Source organism: Panthera pardus, unplaced genomic scaffold (assembly GCF_024362965.1).
Source record: "Panthera pardus isolate Hobbes unplaced genomic scaffold, ASM2436296v1 HiC_scaffold_21, whole genome shotgun sequence".
Taxonomy (NCBI): Eukaryota; Metazoa; Chordata; class Mammalia; order Carnivora; family Felidae; genus Panthera; species Panthera pardus.
The window spans coordinates 66,888,350-66,903,149 of record NW_026526777.1 but is presented as its reverse complement, the minus strand read 5'-3'; the positions used below and the strand labels follow the sequence as shown (position 1 = coordinate 66,903,149).

General features: G+C 38.4%; 2 protein-coding genes across 2 annotated transcripts in view; both read left to right on the top strand.

Moving 5' to 3' along the window:
- AHCTF1 (AT-hook containing transcription factor 1) overlaps positions 1-1,257 on the top strand; it is a 78,171-nt gene extending 76,914 nt beyond the window's left edge. The window contains 1 exon segment of the mRNA XM_053909422.1: positions 793-1,257. Coding sequence (XP_053765397.1) covers positions 793-982 — 190 coding nt within the window. The 3' untranslated portion in view covers positions 983-1,257.
- A 971-nt stretch (positions 1,258-2,228) lies between these two features.
- The window catches only part of LOC109251083 (kinesin-like protein KIF28P), a 78,672-nt gene continuing 66,100 nt past the window's right edge, over positions 2,229-14,800 (top strand). The window contains exons 1-2 of the mRNA XM_019422370.2: positions 2,229-2,327; positions 3,566-3,760. Of these exons, the coding sequence (XP_019277915.2) occupies positions 2,244-2,327; positions 3,566-3,760 (279 nt within the window). The 5' untranslated portion in view covers positions 2,229-2,243. The remainder of the gene's footprint in view (positions 2,328-3,565; positions 3,761-14,800) is intronic.

Sequence of the window (14,800 nt, the reverse complement as noted above, 5' to 3'; positions counted from 1 at the left end):
TTATCCATTTTGTTTTGTGAATTAGATTTGATAAAGAGTCTTGTCTTAGAGAAATCAAGCTCTTCAGAAAAGGGTAATTCTTAGGAGAATCTGTGCGTACCGGCTCCTGGTGATCGCTGGGTTTCACGGCGGGAGGACGAGGCGGGTCTCCACAGGGTGGTCAGAGCCCATTCAGCCTTCAAAGCTGGGCTGTGGGGGCGGGGCGGGGCCCACTGGGTCCTTCTGTTCTTGCAGCAGGGGTGGGGGCTCGGCGGCGGGATGTGTCATCCTCTCCTTAGTAAAGGTAGGTAACAGTTAGTAAAAATAATTACAAACTTGGTAATAAAACTTCATTCGTGGGGAAAGTTCCTCCAGGTTTATTTGTGCTTAGGCATGGTTGAATTTCATAAAAGCATAAAGTAATCCATTTCATCTTACTTTAAAAAACGACTTAATGTGTCTTTCGACCGTAGATAATAACACCATTTATATGCATCAGTTGGCTTTGTGACCTATGTGGGGCACTTGCATATTATGGAAGTATGCACAGAATTGCGAACTGTGCGGTTTGAGGGTTGCCGTTTCTCTCCCGTTCACGGGCCTGCCGGGCTCTCAGCCCATCCAGCTCATGTGGGCCTTTATTCTGCCTCCAGTTACCTTCATGACATAAAGCTCCTTCGCTTCTCTTATAAAATCAGAGCACCAGGAAAGGGTACCCACTCCTTGAGGCTCTTTTCCGAATACAGTGGGAAAGTGGATTCTGTTTTATATTACAGTGTGTTTATTCTTACTTGAATTGTTTTTGGTTTTCAGAAACAAAGAAGACGACCCCTGGTCCCCTCCTCCAGTGAAGATCAGGCTGATTTCTCCTTTGGGAAGCCCGGTTGACGATGTAAAGAACAAGCCTAGAAAAGCTACTGCAGTACCGACGAGAGGTCTGGGAAGGAGCAAGAAGAAACTGTCTTCCTTTCCAAAGCAAGTTTTACGGAGAAAAATGCTGTAATTTTTTTTTCAAGTTTTTAATGTACACCAATTTGTAGAGTCATCAGAATTGTGTGGATTATTAAAAATCATCTAATTTGGAAGAAAATGATTTGTATAAATTACTGTAAATTTTTGTAGACAGAAGCTCTTCAATAAGCAAAGTAACTCCATAAGGAGTGTGATTCTTTTAGTCCAGGCAGTTTTTTCTATTTTATATTAAGACTTCATACATTTATACAGTATGTAAATATGGCTTATTATTGGAATGTTAAATAAAGTGTATACTTCACAGTAGTTTGTGTCTGTTAGATTTTTGAGAGGGGATTTCTGTTTTAATCATGACATTCTAATGCTAGTAGGCACTGGCCCCATTTCTTTCTCTGCAGTTAATGGTGTTAGGCCAGTCTTAAAACGAGGATGACTGAATAACTGTTGATTCTTTTTCAAAGTTGCTATTTTATAATTTATGCACTTTGCTTCTATGATTGAGATTTCTAATCAAAAAATGTATTTTTTTTTTTTTTTGCTTGTTATTACTATGTTGAAATCAAATTATGGGCATGTAATTTTGCCGCGTTTTGTAGTCTAACACATTTTGTATATTCTACCTCAAATGAGTGATTTTCCAAGTAATGCATTGGTTAAATATAACGTTGGCATTCCTTGTTCAGCAAGCGTAAAGGCTATTTGTCCTTACGGTCTCTTCATTATTCAGAGACTAATCATCCAGGTTAGATTGACCGGTTCACTGCTCACTAGCAACTTCTTGGAAAGGTTTGAGAAGGGGGAATGTGAAACAAGTCCGTTTCGTGACTGTTCGGCACACCTTGTATGTGTGCCTGCTGTCGACGGAATGACGAGTCTGAACAAATTTTTATAATACTCTTGCTGTGAAGGAGCTTGCTATCAAATTACAGAAATCCCTTAACATTCAGGTTTTAAAACTGACACATTTTCATAGGACCTCAGGCACAGACTATCGAGAATGGGCCAAGAGTGTGAGTAGAAGTGGGGAAGGGAAAAGGGAAAAGAACAGGACTCTGTCCTCCGCAGTATGACTGTGTGCAATGAAGCGGAGATACTTGATGTGGGCTGTAAAACTCATCAATAAGTAAGTGTTGCAAAATAATTTATAACAGGTCATTGATAGTGTGTAACGAATGGACCATGAATAATTGATTGTCTAGAAACAAACTGCTTTTGTTGGCTAAGCTTTTAATGTTTTAGTGTGAAGCATAAGCAGCGCACTTTCTACCTTATTTTTCTACCAAATAAATAACATGAGTGACGGGAAAATGGTGAAGATGCCTATGCCACGTGTGGACAGTGTGACAGTCGCGGTGCGCGTGCGGCCTTTCAGTCAGGTCAGTGATGAATGTTACATCGCCTTGTTGAAATTTTGACTATGACTCATTTTATTAACTTTTTAACGATAGTGATCAAATGTGTAAGCTGCTTGTCATTTATGGAATATTTAAATGAACTTGTTAAATGAGTAATTTAAAGATCTGAACATAATTTAGTAAACACGTAATTTCATTCCTTTGCACAAGTAGCTCAATAAAAAAATTGATGAGAGAAACGTACGTACTGTCAAGTTAATAATTTTTTAAACCAGTGCGGTTTGGTCAATGTAGACGTGTTGTTTTTAGTAAATGTACTTCTCCCCTCCTCAGTAATAGCAGATCATAAGCAAATAAGTTGCCGGTTCGGGATGAATTCTGTAGATTTTAAGTGCATTTACGCATACACGTATTTATGTAACTTACTACCGCTGGTCATTCAACTGTGTTGCTACAACACTAAGATACAGATTATACTTGTTCGGGGACCCTGCATGCTGATTATCAGTGCAGTAGTTAGGTTTTAAGAGAATTCTGAACAGTTGGCCCATTCGGCACACTTTTGGCTGCTCTGGATCAAACACCACTAAAGCGTGCAGTCCTGTGTGAGTAAATGGTAGTAGTTTGTATCGCCATGGTAAGGCAAGCAATGTGTGCCCCCAGAGACAGATTGGGTCTAGTGAAAACTCCTGGAGATAGAAGCATTCAGGATGACCCAAAGAACAAGATTTGGACAAGGGTATGCTAGAGGGAGCAAACACGCAAAGGGCGTACCGGACGGTAATAACTGGTCCGCAGCGGCAGACGACGAACGGTTGTTTTTCCATTTTCATTTTTTCTTTAATGATTTTCACCAGTCTCACTGGGGCGTGAAACAGGGAAGAAGCTCTCTGTTGCTATCGTTATCGCCATTAGTATAGTTGGGTGTTAGGCTACTCTCAGAAAATTAACATGACTAGAGATAAGACTCAAAAATTCTGAGTGAAAGAGTCACTATTTGTCATAACGGCTGCTAAGAATAACACTAAAAACAACCCCTTTCTCAAAATTAGGATTGTGAACTTATTTAAATACACAAGTTCAAATGGCACTTATAACAAAACACTTCACCAATGTTAAAACACACACACAGAGAACAAAATGAATCGATGGTAAGTTCCTGCCTTAATTTTTTACAAGGTGTGTATAAAGACTTGCAAAACAGCTTGGAAGACAAAGAAATACTACAATGATTGACCGAATTTGTAATTTGACTGTAGAGAGAGAAGAATTCTGGGAGCAAATGTGTGATTTCCATGCATTCCAGAACCACCACAACCATACAAGACCCTAAGAATCCAGAACATAGGAAGACGTTTACTTTTGACCTGGCCTATTGGTCTCACGATGGATTTCAAAAGGATAAAGATGGTGTGTTTATTTCAACTGATCCTAGCAGTAAATTTGCAAGCCAGGTAAATTGCTTTAAAACACAACTTCAAAGGAAGTTTGTTTTTAAATAAAATGTTAATAGGACAGTACAATTTTGTAATACAAGCATGGTACGATATATACTTCCATTTGAGAGTTGATTTTAAATTAATTCCTTTTTCATGCTAAACATGGGGTCCAAAAGTGCAGCTATTGTCTAAATAATTTTTAGGCACTCAAATCAATGGATTTCCCGACATATTGGCATATTTTGAAAAAGAAGCATCAGTTATATTTTGCCTGAGATAAAATAAGCAAAATATGTGATGCACTCAGCATTTAAGAACACTTGTTTTATCAAGTATTTATCATGTGCTTTGCATTATTCCATAATAAAGTTGCCCACAACTTGGTATGGGGAGACTTATGGTGCATTAAAAAATGTTACATGTTCTGTGATAGGAATATGGGTTATGATGGGGTACAATGGAGAGGTGGTCATTTCAATCTGGACAAAGCTCATTAAGTTTCTTGGATCTGGGTGTGTATAGTTTCATTCAAATTTGGAACACTTTCAACTATCATTTTTTCAAATCTTTTTTGCCCCCCTGCCGCCCACCTTATTCCTTCTGTGATTCTGATCGCCCTTGCCCCACAGGTCACTGAGACTCTGTTTATTTCCCCCAAAACTTTTCTCTCCATTCTTTTTTTTTTTTTTTTTTTAACGTTTATTTATTTTTGAGACAGAGAGAGACAGAGCATGAACGGGGGAGGGTCACAGAGAGAGGGAGACACAGAATCTGAAACAGGCTCCAGGCTCTGAGCTGTCGGCACAGAGCCTGACGTGGGGCTCGAACTCATGGACCGCGAGATCGTGACCTGAGCCGAAGTCGGACGCTTAACCGACCAAGCCACCCGGGCGCCCCTCCATTCTTGTCTGCCTAGTTGTCTTTCAAAGACAGCTGAAAGCTTGCAGATTTATTAAACCGCTCCTAAAAATAGCCTCTATCAAGTAGCTCTGACTTCACAAACTCACTGAAAGGGCCTCATGGCCCCTCAAATGCACTTTGAGAACCACCATCCTAGATAAATCAGTAAAAATCAATTAAAAAATCAAACGGAATTACAACTAATCAGTCAGTTGTGGGGAAATGGGATCATGAAGCTTTCAAAACAGGGCAGGAAAAGTGGGGAAAAGTTAAAAGGAGATGGGATAAGTAGAATACAAATAGCAAGACGGTAGACTTAATGCCAGCCATATTAGTTATTACACCAAATGTAAATAAACATGCCAACTAAAAGTCAGATGATCAGATTTGATAGGAAAAACGAGATCCAACTACATCTGTCTGTCGAAACCCAACTTAAAAATAGATACTACCATGTAAACACTATGAAAAGAACACTACAGAGAAAACTACTCTATCACATAAAGTAGACTTCGAACAAGAAACATTCTATAATGATAATTCATTAAGAAGACATTCCATTATGGGGTGCCTGGGTGGCTCAGTTGGTTAAGCGTCCCACTATTGATTTTAGGCTCAGGTCATCATCTCACAGTCCATGAATTTGAACCCCACATCGGGTTCTGTGCTGACAGCGTGGAGCCTACTTGGGATTCTCTGTCTCTCTCTCCACCCTTCCCTGCTCACATGCTCTCCCTCAAAAACAAACATTAAAAAAAAGTTTTTAAAATAATTCATAGATCAAGGAATAAACCACAAATTAGTAAATACTTCGAATAAAAATTTAAGGGGTGCCTGGGTGGCTCAGTCAGTTGAGTGTCCGACTTTGGCTCAGGTCTGGTCTTACCATTTGTGAGTTCAAGCCCCTCAATGGGGCTCTGTGCTGACAGCTCAGAACCCGGAGCTCACTTTGGATTCTGTGTCCCCCTCTCTCTGCCCCTCCCCACTCGCACTCTGTGTCTCTCTTTCTCAAAAATAAATAAACATTTTAAGAACTGAATAAAAATTTAAAAATTTATCAAAGTTAGTGGAACACAGCTACCACAGGGCTTAGAAAAATTTTATAGCATTAAGTTATTAGAGAAGCACAATCTTGAGTCTTCCACCTAAGAATTTACAAAAAGAAGAGCAAATTAAACACAAAGCAAGCAGAGGAAGAAATAAGGATAAAAACAGTAATTAATGCAAAACATTAAAATAATAGGAAAAGTCTATGAACTTTGTCAAAGCTAATTCTTTCAAAAGATGAATAAGGGGCGCCTGGGTGGCTCAGTCGGTTAAGTGTTCGACTTCGGCTCGGGTCATGATCTCACGGTTCGTGAGTTCAAGCCCCGCGTCAGGCTCTGTGCTGATGGCTCAAAGCCTGGAGCCTGTTTCAGATTCTGTGTCTTCCTCTCTCTCTGACCCTCCCCCATTCATGCTCTGTCTCTCTGTCTCAAAAATAAATAAACGTTAAAAAAAATTTTTTTAAAAAGATGAATAAAATTGAACCTCTACCCCAATTGGTTAAGAAAAAAACATAACAGTACCAAGATGAGAAATGAAAGAGAGTCATCACAACAAATTTTACAGACATTTAAAAAAATGGGACTACTGTGAAAAACTTATTGCTAATACATTCAACAAGTTAAATGAAATGATACAAGCCACCAAAGGTCACACAAAAACAGATAATTCAAATAACCCTCAAGAAACTGAATTTATGGTTAAAACCTTCTAACAAAGAAAATTCTAGGCCAAGATGCCTTTCCTGTGAATTCTACCAAAGGAAGAAATAATGAGAAATCTTTAAAAAAAAATCTTAGAGCTGACAGAAGATGGAACATTCATTTTTTTGAAGACAATATTACACCAAAAACAGCCAAAGATTACAAAAACACTGCAATGTCTATCATGAAGACAGACACAAAAATTCACAAAATTTCAGTGAATAGAATCCAACAAAAGATTTAAAAAACTATATATATATATATATAAAATATATATAAATATATATATAAATATATATATAAAATATAAATATAAATATATATATATATATATATGGTGCAAAAGTACAAAGGGTGTATCTATATATAAAATCAATCAAGTGGGACTTTTCCTGGTAATTTAAGACTGGCTTAACATTTGAATAGCAAGGTAATTCATCATGAGAACACAATACGGGGCGGGGGGGGGGGGAATATATGGTCAGATGCAGAAAAAGCATTTGACAAAATTCAACACCCAATCAGAATTAAAACTCTCAGTAAACTTAAAATAGGAGAGAACTTCCTGGAAATCAAACGTCCCTGAAGAGAGGGTAAAGATGGCGGAGGATTAGGGTGACCCTAAACTTGCTTCCTCCCCCGATCAGCTAGATAAATATCAAATCGTTCTAAACACCCAAGAAATCGATCAGAAGTCTTAGAGAACAAGGTTGCACATCTACAAACAGAAAAAAAGTACAAACAAAAAAAGTGCAAACAAAAAAGGTACAAACAAAAAGTACAAAAGTCTACAAACAAAAAAAAACGTAGGAACTGTGGAGAGTTGATTTGTGGGAGAAAAGAGCCGGTGGGTGCTGCAGGGGTAAGGATCCCTGATGACAGAGAGCTGAGTTAAGAGTGAAGAAAAAAAAAAAAAAAAAAAAAGAATGAATGAAAACAGGCACAGGGAATTCCATAAGAAAACTCCCCCAAAGCCATTGGTGGGGAAAAAGGAGAGGGTTTCTATACCACCAGTTTTCTATAAACAGTGGAACACAGAGTCTGAAGTTTCAGAGGTCAGTGCTTGGCAGTACTCCAGAGAGGTAGCAGGGCAGAGACAGGGGAGTGGGCAGCATCATCTGATGATCCCCTGGGTCACCCAGGGAGAAGCAGTTCCACTGCTTGGTGTGCATTTGGTAGAGGCCATAGGGCCTCTCCATAGGCAAGACCAGGTGGGCACAATCAAGCTGCCCCATTCACCAGTATACAAAGACTCCAGCTAAGGGCAGCAAACCTGGCACCTTACCATAAACTCTGAGCCACTGCCACTGTGCGGTCACGCGACTATTTCCTGGGACAAGGTGGTACGCACCATGGTATGGCAAGACCCACCCCTAGAGGATTAGCATGGGCCCAAGTAGAGGCGGCGGGGGGGGGGGGGGGTCTCTGAAGTGTGGGGTTTTGAAATATAGCCATGCCTGAGATAAAACTCTGGAGGGAGGCACCATCTGGTAGGTGGACAGCTAGGACACAGAGAAGGGGAAGGCAGGGAGTTGATGGAAGTGGGAGACACAGGTGGGGTGATGGATCGTGCATGTCTACAAGGGTGTGAACTTCCCAGTCTGGAGACTAGATACCAGAGTGAAGCCACTTTCACTCCTAGCTCACTCACACAGATCCACCCCAGTGAGCTAAACAGCGCCACCAAATGGAGAATGGAGCCATCTCACCTAGCCCTACCCCCTGCGCCCTCCAAACACATCTCCACTAGGGCAAGTTGACCTGAGAATCAGAACAGCAGCCCCCCAACCAACCGCACAGAAGACCAGCACAAACCCCTTCCACACCCTAAGTCTACTGACTGTAGACTACTGCAAATCTTCAACTCTAGAGGAAACAGGATCTAGCTTCCTTTGGGATTTTTTTTGTTTTTGCTTCTGGTTTTGTTTTTTCTTGGATACAGAAAGCAAATTTTTCCAAAAAAATTTTTTTTATCTTTGTTTTATTTTTTCTATCAAGTTTCTCTTACCATGCAGCCCAAAACACACCTACGACCTATCTTCCTTTATTATTTTTAAAAATTTTTTTAATTTAAATTTTATTTTATTATTTTTTTCTTTTTCTTTTTTCCCTCCAAAATGAAAGCCAGCAATTTAATTAATACAGATATAAGTAAGATGTCTGAACTAGAATTTAGAACAACAATTATAAGGATTCTAGCTGGGCTTGAGAAAAAGCGTAGAAGACATTACAGAATCCTTTAGAGATAAAAGACCTAAAATCTTGTCAGGCTGAAATTAAAAATGCTATAACCAAGATGCAAACCCGAATGGATACCATAACAGCGAGGATGGATGAAGCAGAGGAACAAATTAGTGATACAGAAGATAAAATTATGGAAAATAATGAAGCTAAAAAGAAGCGGGAAACAAAGGTAATGGATCACAATGGGAACTTAGTGACTTATTAAAACAGAATAACATTTGAATCATAGGAGTCCAAGAAGATGAAGAGAGAGAAAAAGGGGCAGAAGGTTTATGTGAGTAAATCATAGCTGAAAACTTCCCTAACCTGAGGAAGGACAACGACATCAAAATCCACAAAGCACAGATAACTCCCATTAAATTCAACAAAAGCCAGCCAACACCAAGGCATATCATAGTCAATTTTACAAAATACACAGACAAGGAAAGAATCCTGAGAGCATCAAGGGGGAAAAAAGTCCTTAACCTACAAAGGAAGACAGATCAGGTTCACAGCAGATCTGTCCACAGAAACTTGGCAGGCCAGAAGGGAATGGCAGGATATATTCAATGTGCTGAAAGGGAAAAATATGAAGTCAAGAATACATTATCCAGCAAGGCTGTCATTCAGAATAAAAGGAGAGATAAACAGTCTCTCAGCCAAATAAAAACTAATGGAGTTCATAACCACTAAACCAGCCCTGCAAGAAATATTAAGGGGGACTCTCTGATTGGGGGGGGGGGGGGGCAGGTAAAGGCCAAAAACAACAAAGACTAGAAATAAATAGAGAACATCACTAGAAACACCAGCTTTATAGGTAACACAATGGCACTAAACTCATATCTTTCAATAATCACCCTGTATGTAAATGGACAAAATGCTCCAGTCAAAAGACATAGGGTGTCAAGACCCGTCTATGTGCTGCCTACAGGAGACTCATTTTAGACCCAAAGACATTAGCAAACTGAAAGTAAGGGGATGGAGAACCATCTATCATGCTAATGGATGCCAAAAGAAAGCCAAACTAGATTTTTTTTAAAAAAGACAGTAACAAGAAATAAAGAAAGGCCCTATCTCACAATAAAGGGGTCTATCCAACAAGAAGATCTTACAATTGTAAATATTTACACCCCCAACGGGGGCATATTTGTGCCCCCAAATATACAAATCAATTACTAACAAACATAAAGAAACTCATTGATAATAATACAATAATAGTAGGGGACTTTAACATCCCACTTACAACAATGGGCAGATCATCTGAGCAGAAAATCAACAAGGAAACAATGGCTTTGAATGACACACTGTACCAGATGGACTTAACAGATATATTCAGAACATTCCAACCTAAAGCAGCAGAATATACATTCTTTTCGAGTGTACACAGAACATTCTCCAGAACAGATCACATACTGGGTCACAAACCAACCTTCAACAAGGACAAAAAGACTGAGATCATACCATGCATATTTTCAGACCAAAACACTATAAAACTTGAAGTCAACCACAAGAAAAAACACTTGGAAAGAACACAAATACATGAAGGTTAAAGAACATCCTACTAAATTGGGGTGTCAATTTTGGTGTCAAAAATTAATGATAAAGAATCTAAACAACAGCAAGAGAAAAGCAAATGGTTATATACAAGGGAAACCCCCATAAGCCTATCAGCTGATTTTTCAGCAGAAACTTGGCAGGACAGAAGTGAGTGGCAGAAAGGAAAGTGCAGAAAGAAAAAAAAAACCTACAACCAAGAATACTCTACCTGGGAAGATTATCATTTAGAACTGAAGAAGAGATAGTTTTCCAGGCAAAAATTAAAAATTAAAAAAGTTCATCAGCACTTAACCAGCCTTATAAGAAATGTTAAGAAGACTTCTTTAAGTGGAAAAGAAAAGGCCATATATAGAAGAAAATTATGAAAGGAAAATTTTCACTGGTAAAAGCAAATGTATAATAAAGGTAGTAGATCAATTACTTGTAAGGCCCGTATAAAAGTTAAAAAACAAAAGTGGCTGGGGCGTCGGTTGAGCGACTGACTTTGGCTCAGGTCTTGATCTCATGGTTTGTGAGTTCGGGCCCCGCATTGGGCTCTGTGCTGACAGCTCAGAGCCTGGAGCCTGCTTCTGATTCTGTGTCTCCCTCTCTCTCTGCCCCTCCCCCACCTGCGCTTGATTTTTGGCTCAGGTCATGATCTCATAGTTTGTGAGTTCAAGCCCTGTGTCAGGCTCCACAGTGACTGTGGAAACTGCTTGGGATTCTGTCTCTCCCTCTCCCTCTGTTCCTCCCCCACTTGTGTACTCATTCTCTCTCTCAAAATAAATAAATAAGCATTAAAAAAATAATTACTTTAAATGTAAATGGACTAAATGTTCCAATCAAAAGACATAGGATGACTGGGTGAAAAAACAAGACCCATGTATATATTGCCTACAAGAGACTCCACTTTAGGCCCAAGGACACAAAGAGACTGAAAACAAAAAGATGGAAAAAATATGCCATGCAAATGGAAGTGGGAAAAAAAAGTCAAAGTAACAATATTTATATCAGACAAAATAGACTTTAAAACAAATACTCTAAGAAGAGACAAAGAAAGTCATTCTATAATGATAAAACAAACAATCCAACAAGAGGCTATAACAGTTGTAAATCTGTCTGCACCCAACATAGGCGCACCTAAATATATAAAGACAATATTAACAGACATAAAGGAAGAAATTGACAGGAATACAATAATAGGAGGGGACTTTAACACCCCACTTATGGCAGTGGATAGGTCATCCAGACAGAAATCAACAAGGAAACAGTGGCTTTGAGTGACACATGGGATCAGATGAATCTCACAGATGCATACAACATCCCATCCAAGAACAGCAGAATACAAATTCTTTTTGGGTGTACATGGAACCTTCCCCAGGGTAGAGTGCATGTTAGGCCACAAAACAAACATCAATAAACTTAAGGAGTTTGAAATCACATCAAGCATCTTTTCTCACCACAAGGGTACGAAACTAGAAATCAATTACAAGAATAAAACTGGAGAAAACACCAACATGTGGACACTAAACAACCAATGGGTCAAAACAAAGGACAGCAAAGAGGCAATTAAAAAATACATGGTAAGAAATCAAAATGGAAACACAATGGTTCAAAATCTTTGGGATGCAGCAAAAGCAGTTCTAAGAGGAATTTAGGGGCACCTGGGTGGCTCAGTCAGTTGAGCATCTGACTTCAGCTTAGGTCATGATCTCATGGTTTGTGGGCTCGAGTCCCGCATCGGGCTCTGTGCTTACATCTAGGAGTCTGGAGCCTGTTTCAGATTCTGTGTCTCCCTCTATGCCCCTCCCCCATGTGTGTGTGTGTGTGTGTGTGTGTGTGCGCGCGCGCGCGCTCTCTCAAATAAATAAACATTAAAAAAAAAACTTAGGGGCACCTGGGTGGCACAGTGGGTTGAGCGTCTGACTTTGGTTCAGGTCATGATCTCGTGCTAATGGGTTCAAGCCCCACATCAGGCTCTGTGCTGATAGCTGAGTGCTTGGATCCTGCTCTGGATTCTGTATCTCTTTTCTCTCTCTGCCCCTCCCCTGCTCATGCTCTGTCTCTCTCTCAAAAAATAAAACATTTAAATTTTTTTTAAAAAAAGAGGGAAGTTTATTATTGTAATAGTGATAGAGGCCTGCCTCAAGAGACAAGAAAAATCTTCAACAACCTAACCTTACTCCTAAAGGAATTATAAATAGAAAAAACAAAAGCCAAATTTAGTAGAAGGGAGAAAACAATAAAGATCAGAGCCAAAATAAATGAAATAGATCCTTATAAAATAGAAAATATCTATGAAACTAAGAGCTGCTTCTTTGAAAAGATAAAAAAATTGATAGATCTTTAGCCAGACTCAACAAGAAAAAAAAGAGAGAGAATTCAAATGCATAAAATCAGAAATGAAAGAGAAGTTACAACAAACATTATGGAATTACAAAGGATTGTAAGAGACTAGTAGAAGAATTATAGGTTAACAAATCGGATGACCTATAAGAAACGAATAAATCTCAAGAAACATACAACCAACCAGGACTGAACCAAGAAAGAAATAAAAAATCTACACAGACTGATCACTAGTAACAAAATTGAATTAGTAATCAAAGAATTCCCAACGAACAAAAGTGCACAACCTAATGGCTTTCTAGGTAAACTCTACCAAATATTTAAAGAAGAGTTAATATCCATCCTCCTCAAATGAAAAATACACAAAGATCAATGGCACAGAATAGACAGCCCAGAAATAAACCTATGCTTATATGGTCAGTTAATCTACAACAAAGGAGGCAAGACTATATAATGGGGAAAACAGTCTTTTCCATAAATGGTGCTAGGAAACTGGACAGCTGCTTGCAAAAGAATGAAACTGAACCACTTTCTTATACCATACAGAAAAATTAAGTTGAAATGGGTTAAAGACCTAAAAATGATAATAAGCTATAAAAATTCCCAAAAGGAAACATAGGCAGTAAACTCTTAGACAATGGTCTTAGCAATATTTTTATGGATCTGTCCCCTCAGACAAGGAAAACCAAAGCACAAACAATTGGAACTACATCAAACTAAAAAGCTTTTGCACAGCAAAGGAAACCGTCGACAAAATCGAAAGGCAACCTACTGAATGGGAAAAGATATTTGCAAATGATATATCTAATAAGCGGTTAATATCCAAAGTACATAAATAATTTATACAGCTCAACACCAAAATGAAACCAAAACCAACAAAATCTCAAATTACCTGATTTTTAAAATGGAGAGAGAACTTGAATAGACGTGTTCCAAAGAAGACATACAGATGGCCAACACACGCATGAAAAGGTGTTCAACGTCACTAATCATCAGAAAAATGCAAGTCAAAATGAGATCTCACTTCACACCAGTCAGAATGGTTAATGTCAAAAAAAGACAAGAAACAACAAGTGTTGGTAGGGGAGTGGATAAAAAAGGAACCTTCATGCACTGTTTGTGGGAATGTAACCTGCTACAGCCACTATGGAAAACAATACACAGGCCCCTCAAAATGAAAAACAGAAATCCCACTTCTGGGTATTTACTCAAAGAAAATGAAAACAATAATTAAAGGAGATATATACATCACTGTGTTTAATGCACCATTATTTACAGTAGCCAAGATATGGAAGCAACCCAAATGTCCATCGATAGATGAATGGATAAAGATGTGTATATGCTCAATATTACTGAATATTACTCAGCTATATAAAAAAAAAGAATGAAATCTTGCCATTCTCAACACCAGTTTGAGTTAGAGGATATTATGCTAAATGAAGTATCAGAGAAAGACAAATACCAAATGACTTCACTTGCATGTGGAATCAAACAAAACAAATGAACAAACAAAATACAAAGAGATTCATAAATACAGAGAACTATATGTGGTTGCCAGAAGGGAGGGGGTACAGGATGGGTGAAATATGTGTAGGAAATTAAGAGGTACAAACTTCTAGTTACAAAATAAGTAAGTCACAGGGATGAAAAGTATAGCAAAAGAAATATAGTCAATAATATTGTAATCACTTTGCTTGGTGACAGATGTTAACTACACGTGTCACGGTGAGCATTTCGTAACATACAGAATTGTAGAATCACTATGTTGTACACCTGAAACTAATATAATATTGTATATCAACTTCAATAAAGAATATGAATTTTTTTTGAAAAATGTTATTTTTTTGAAAAACTTTTATTTATTTTGAGAGAGAGAATGAGAGCATGTGTGCACACATGGCAGGGGTAGAGAGAGAGAGAGAAAGAGAGGGAATCCCAAGCAAGCTCTACACTATCAGCACACAGCCTGATGCAGGGTTCGAACTCATGAACCATGAGATCATGATGTGAGCTGAAATCAAGAGTTGGATGCTTAACCAACTGAGCCACCCACGTGCCCCTAAAATGGCATATTTTAAATGGATGAATATAATGTGTGTCAATTCTGTTTTGAGTTTTTTCCAAAAACAATAAGATACCAAGTAATACATTTAACAAAGGAGGTAAAAGACCTGTACATAATACGTACCTGTACATAAAATGATGACACTGATGAAAGAAATTGAAGAATACACAAATAAATGAAAAGATATTCTGTGCTCATGGCTTGAAAGAATTAATATTGTTAAATTTCCACACTATC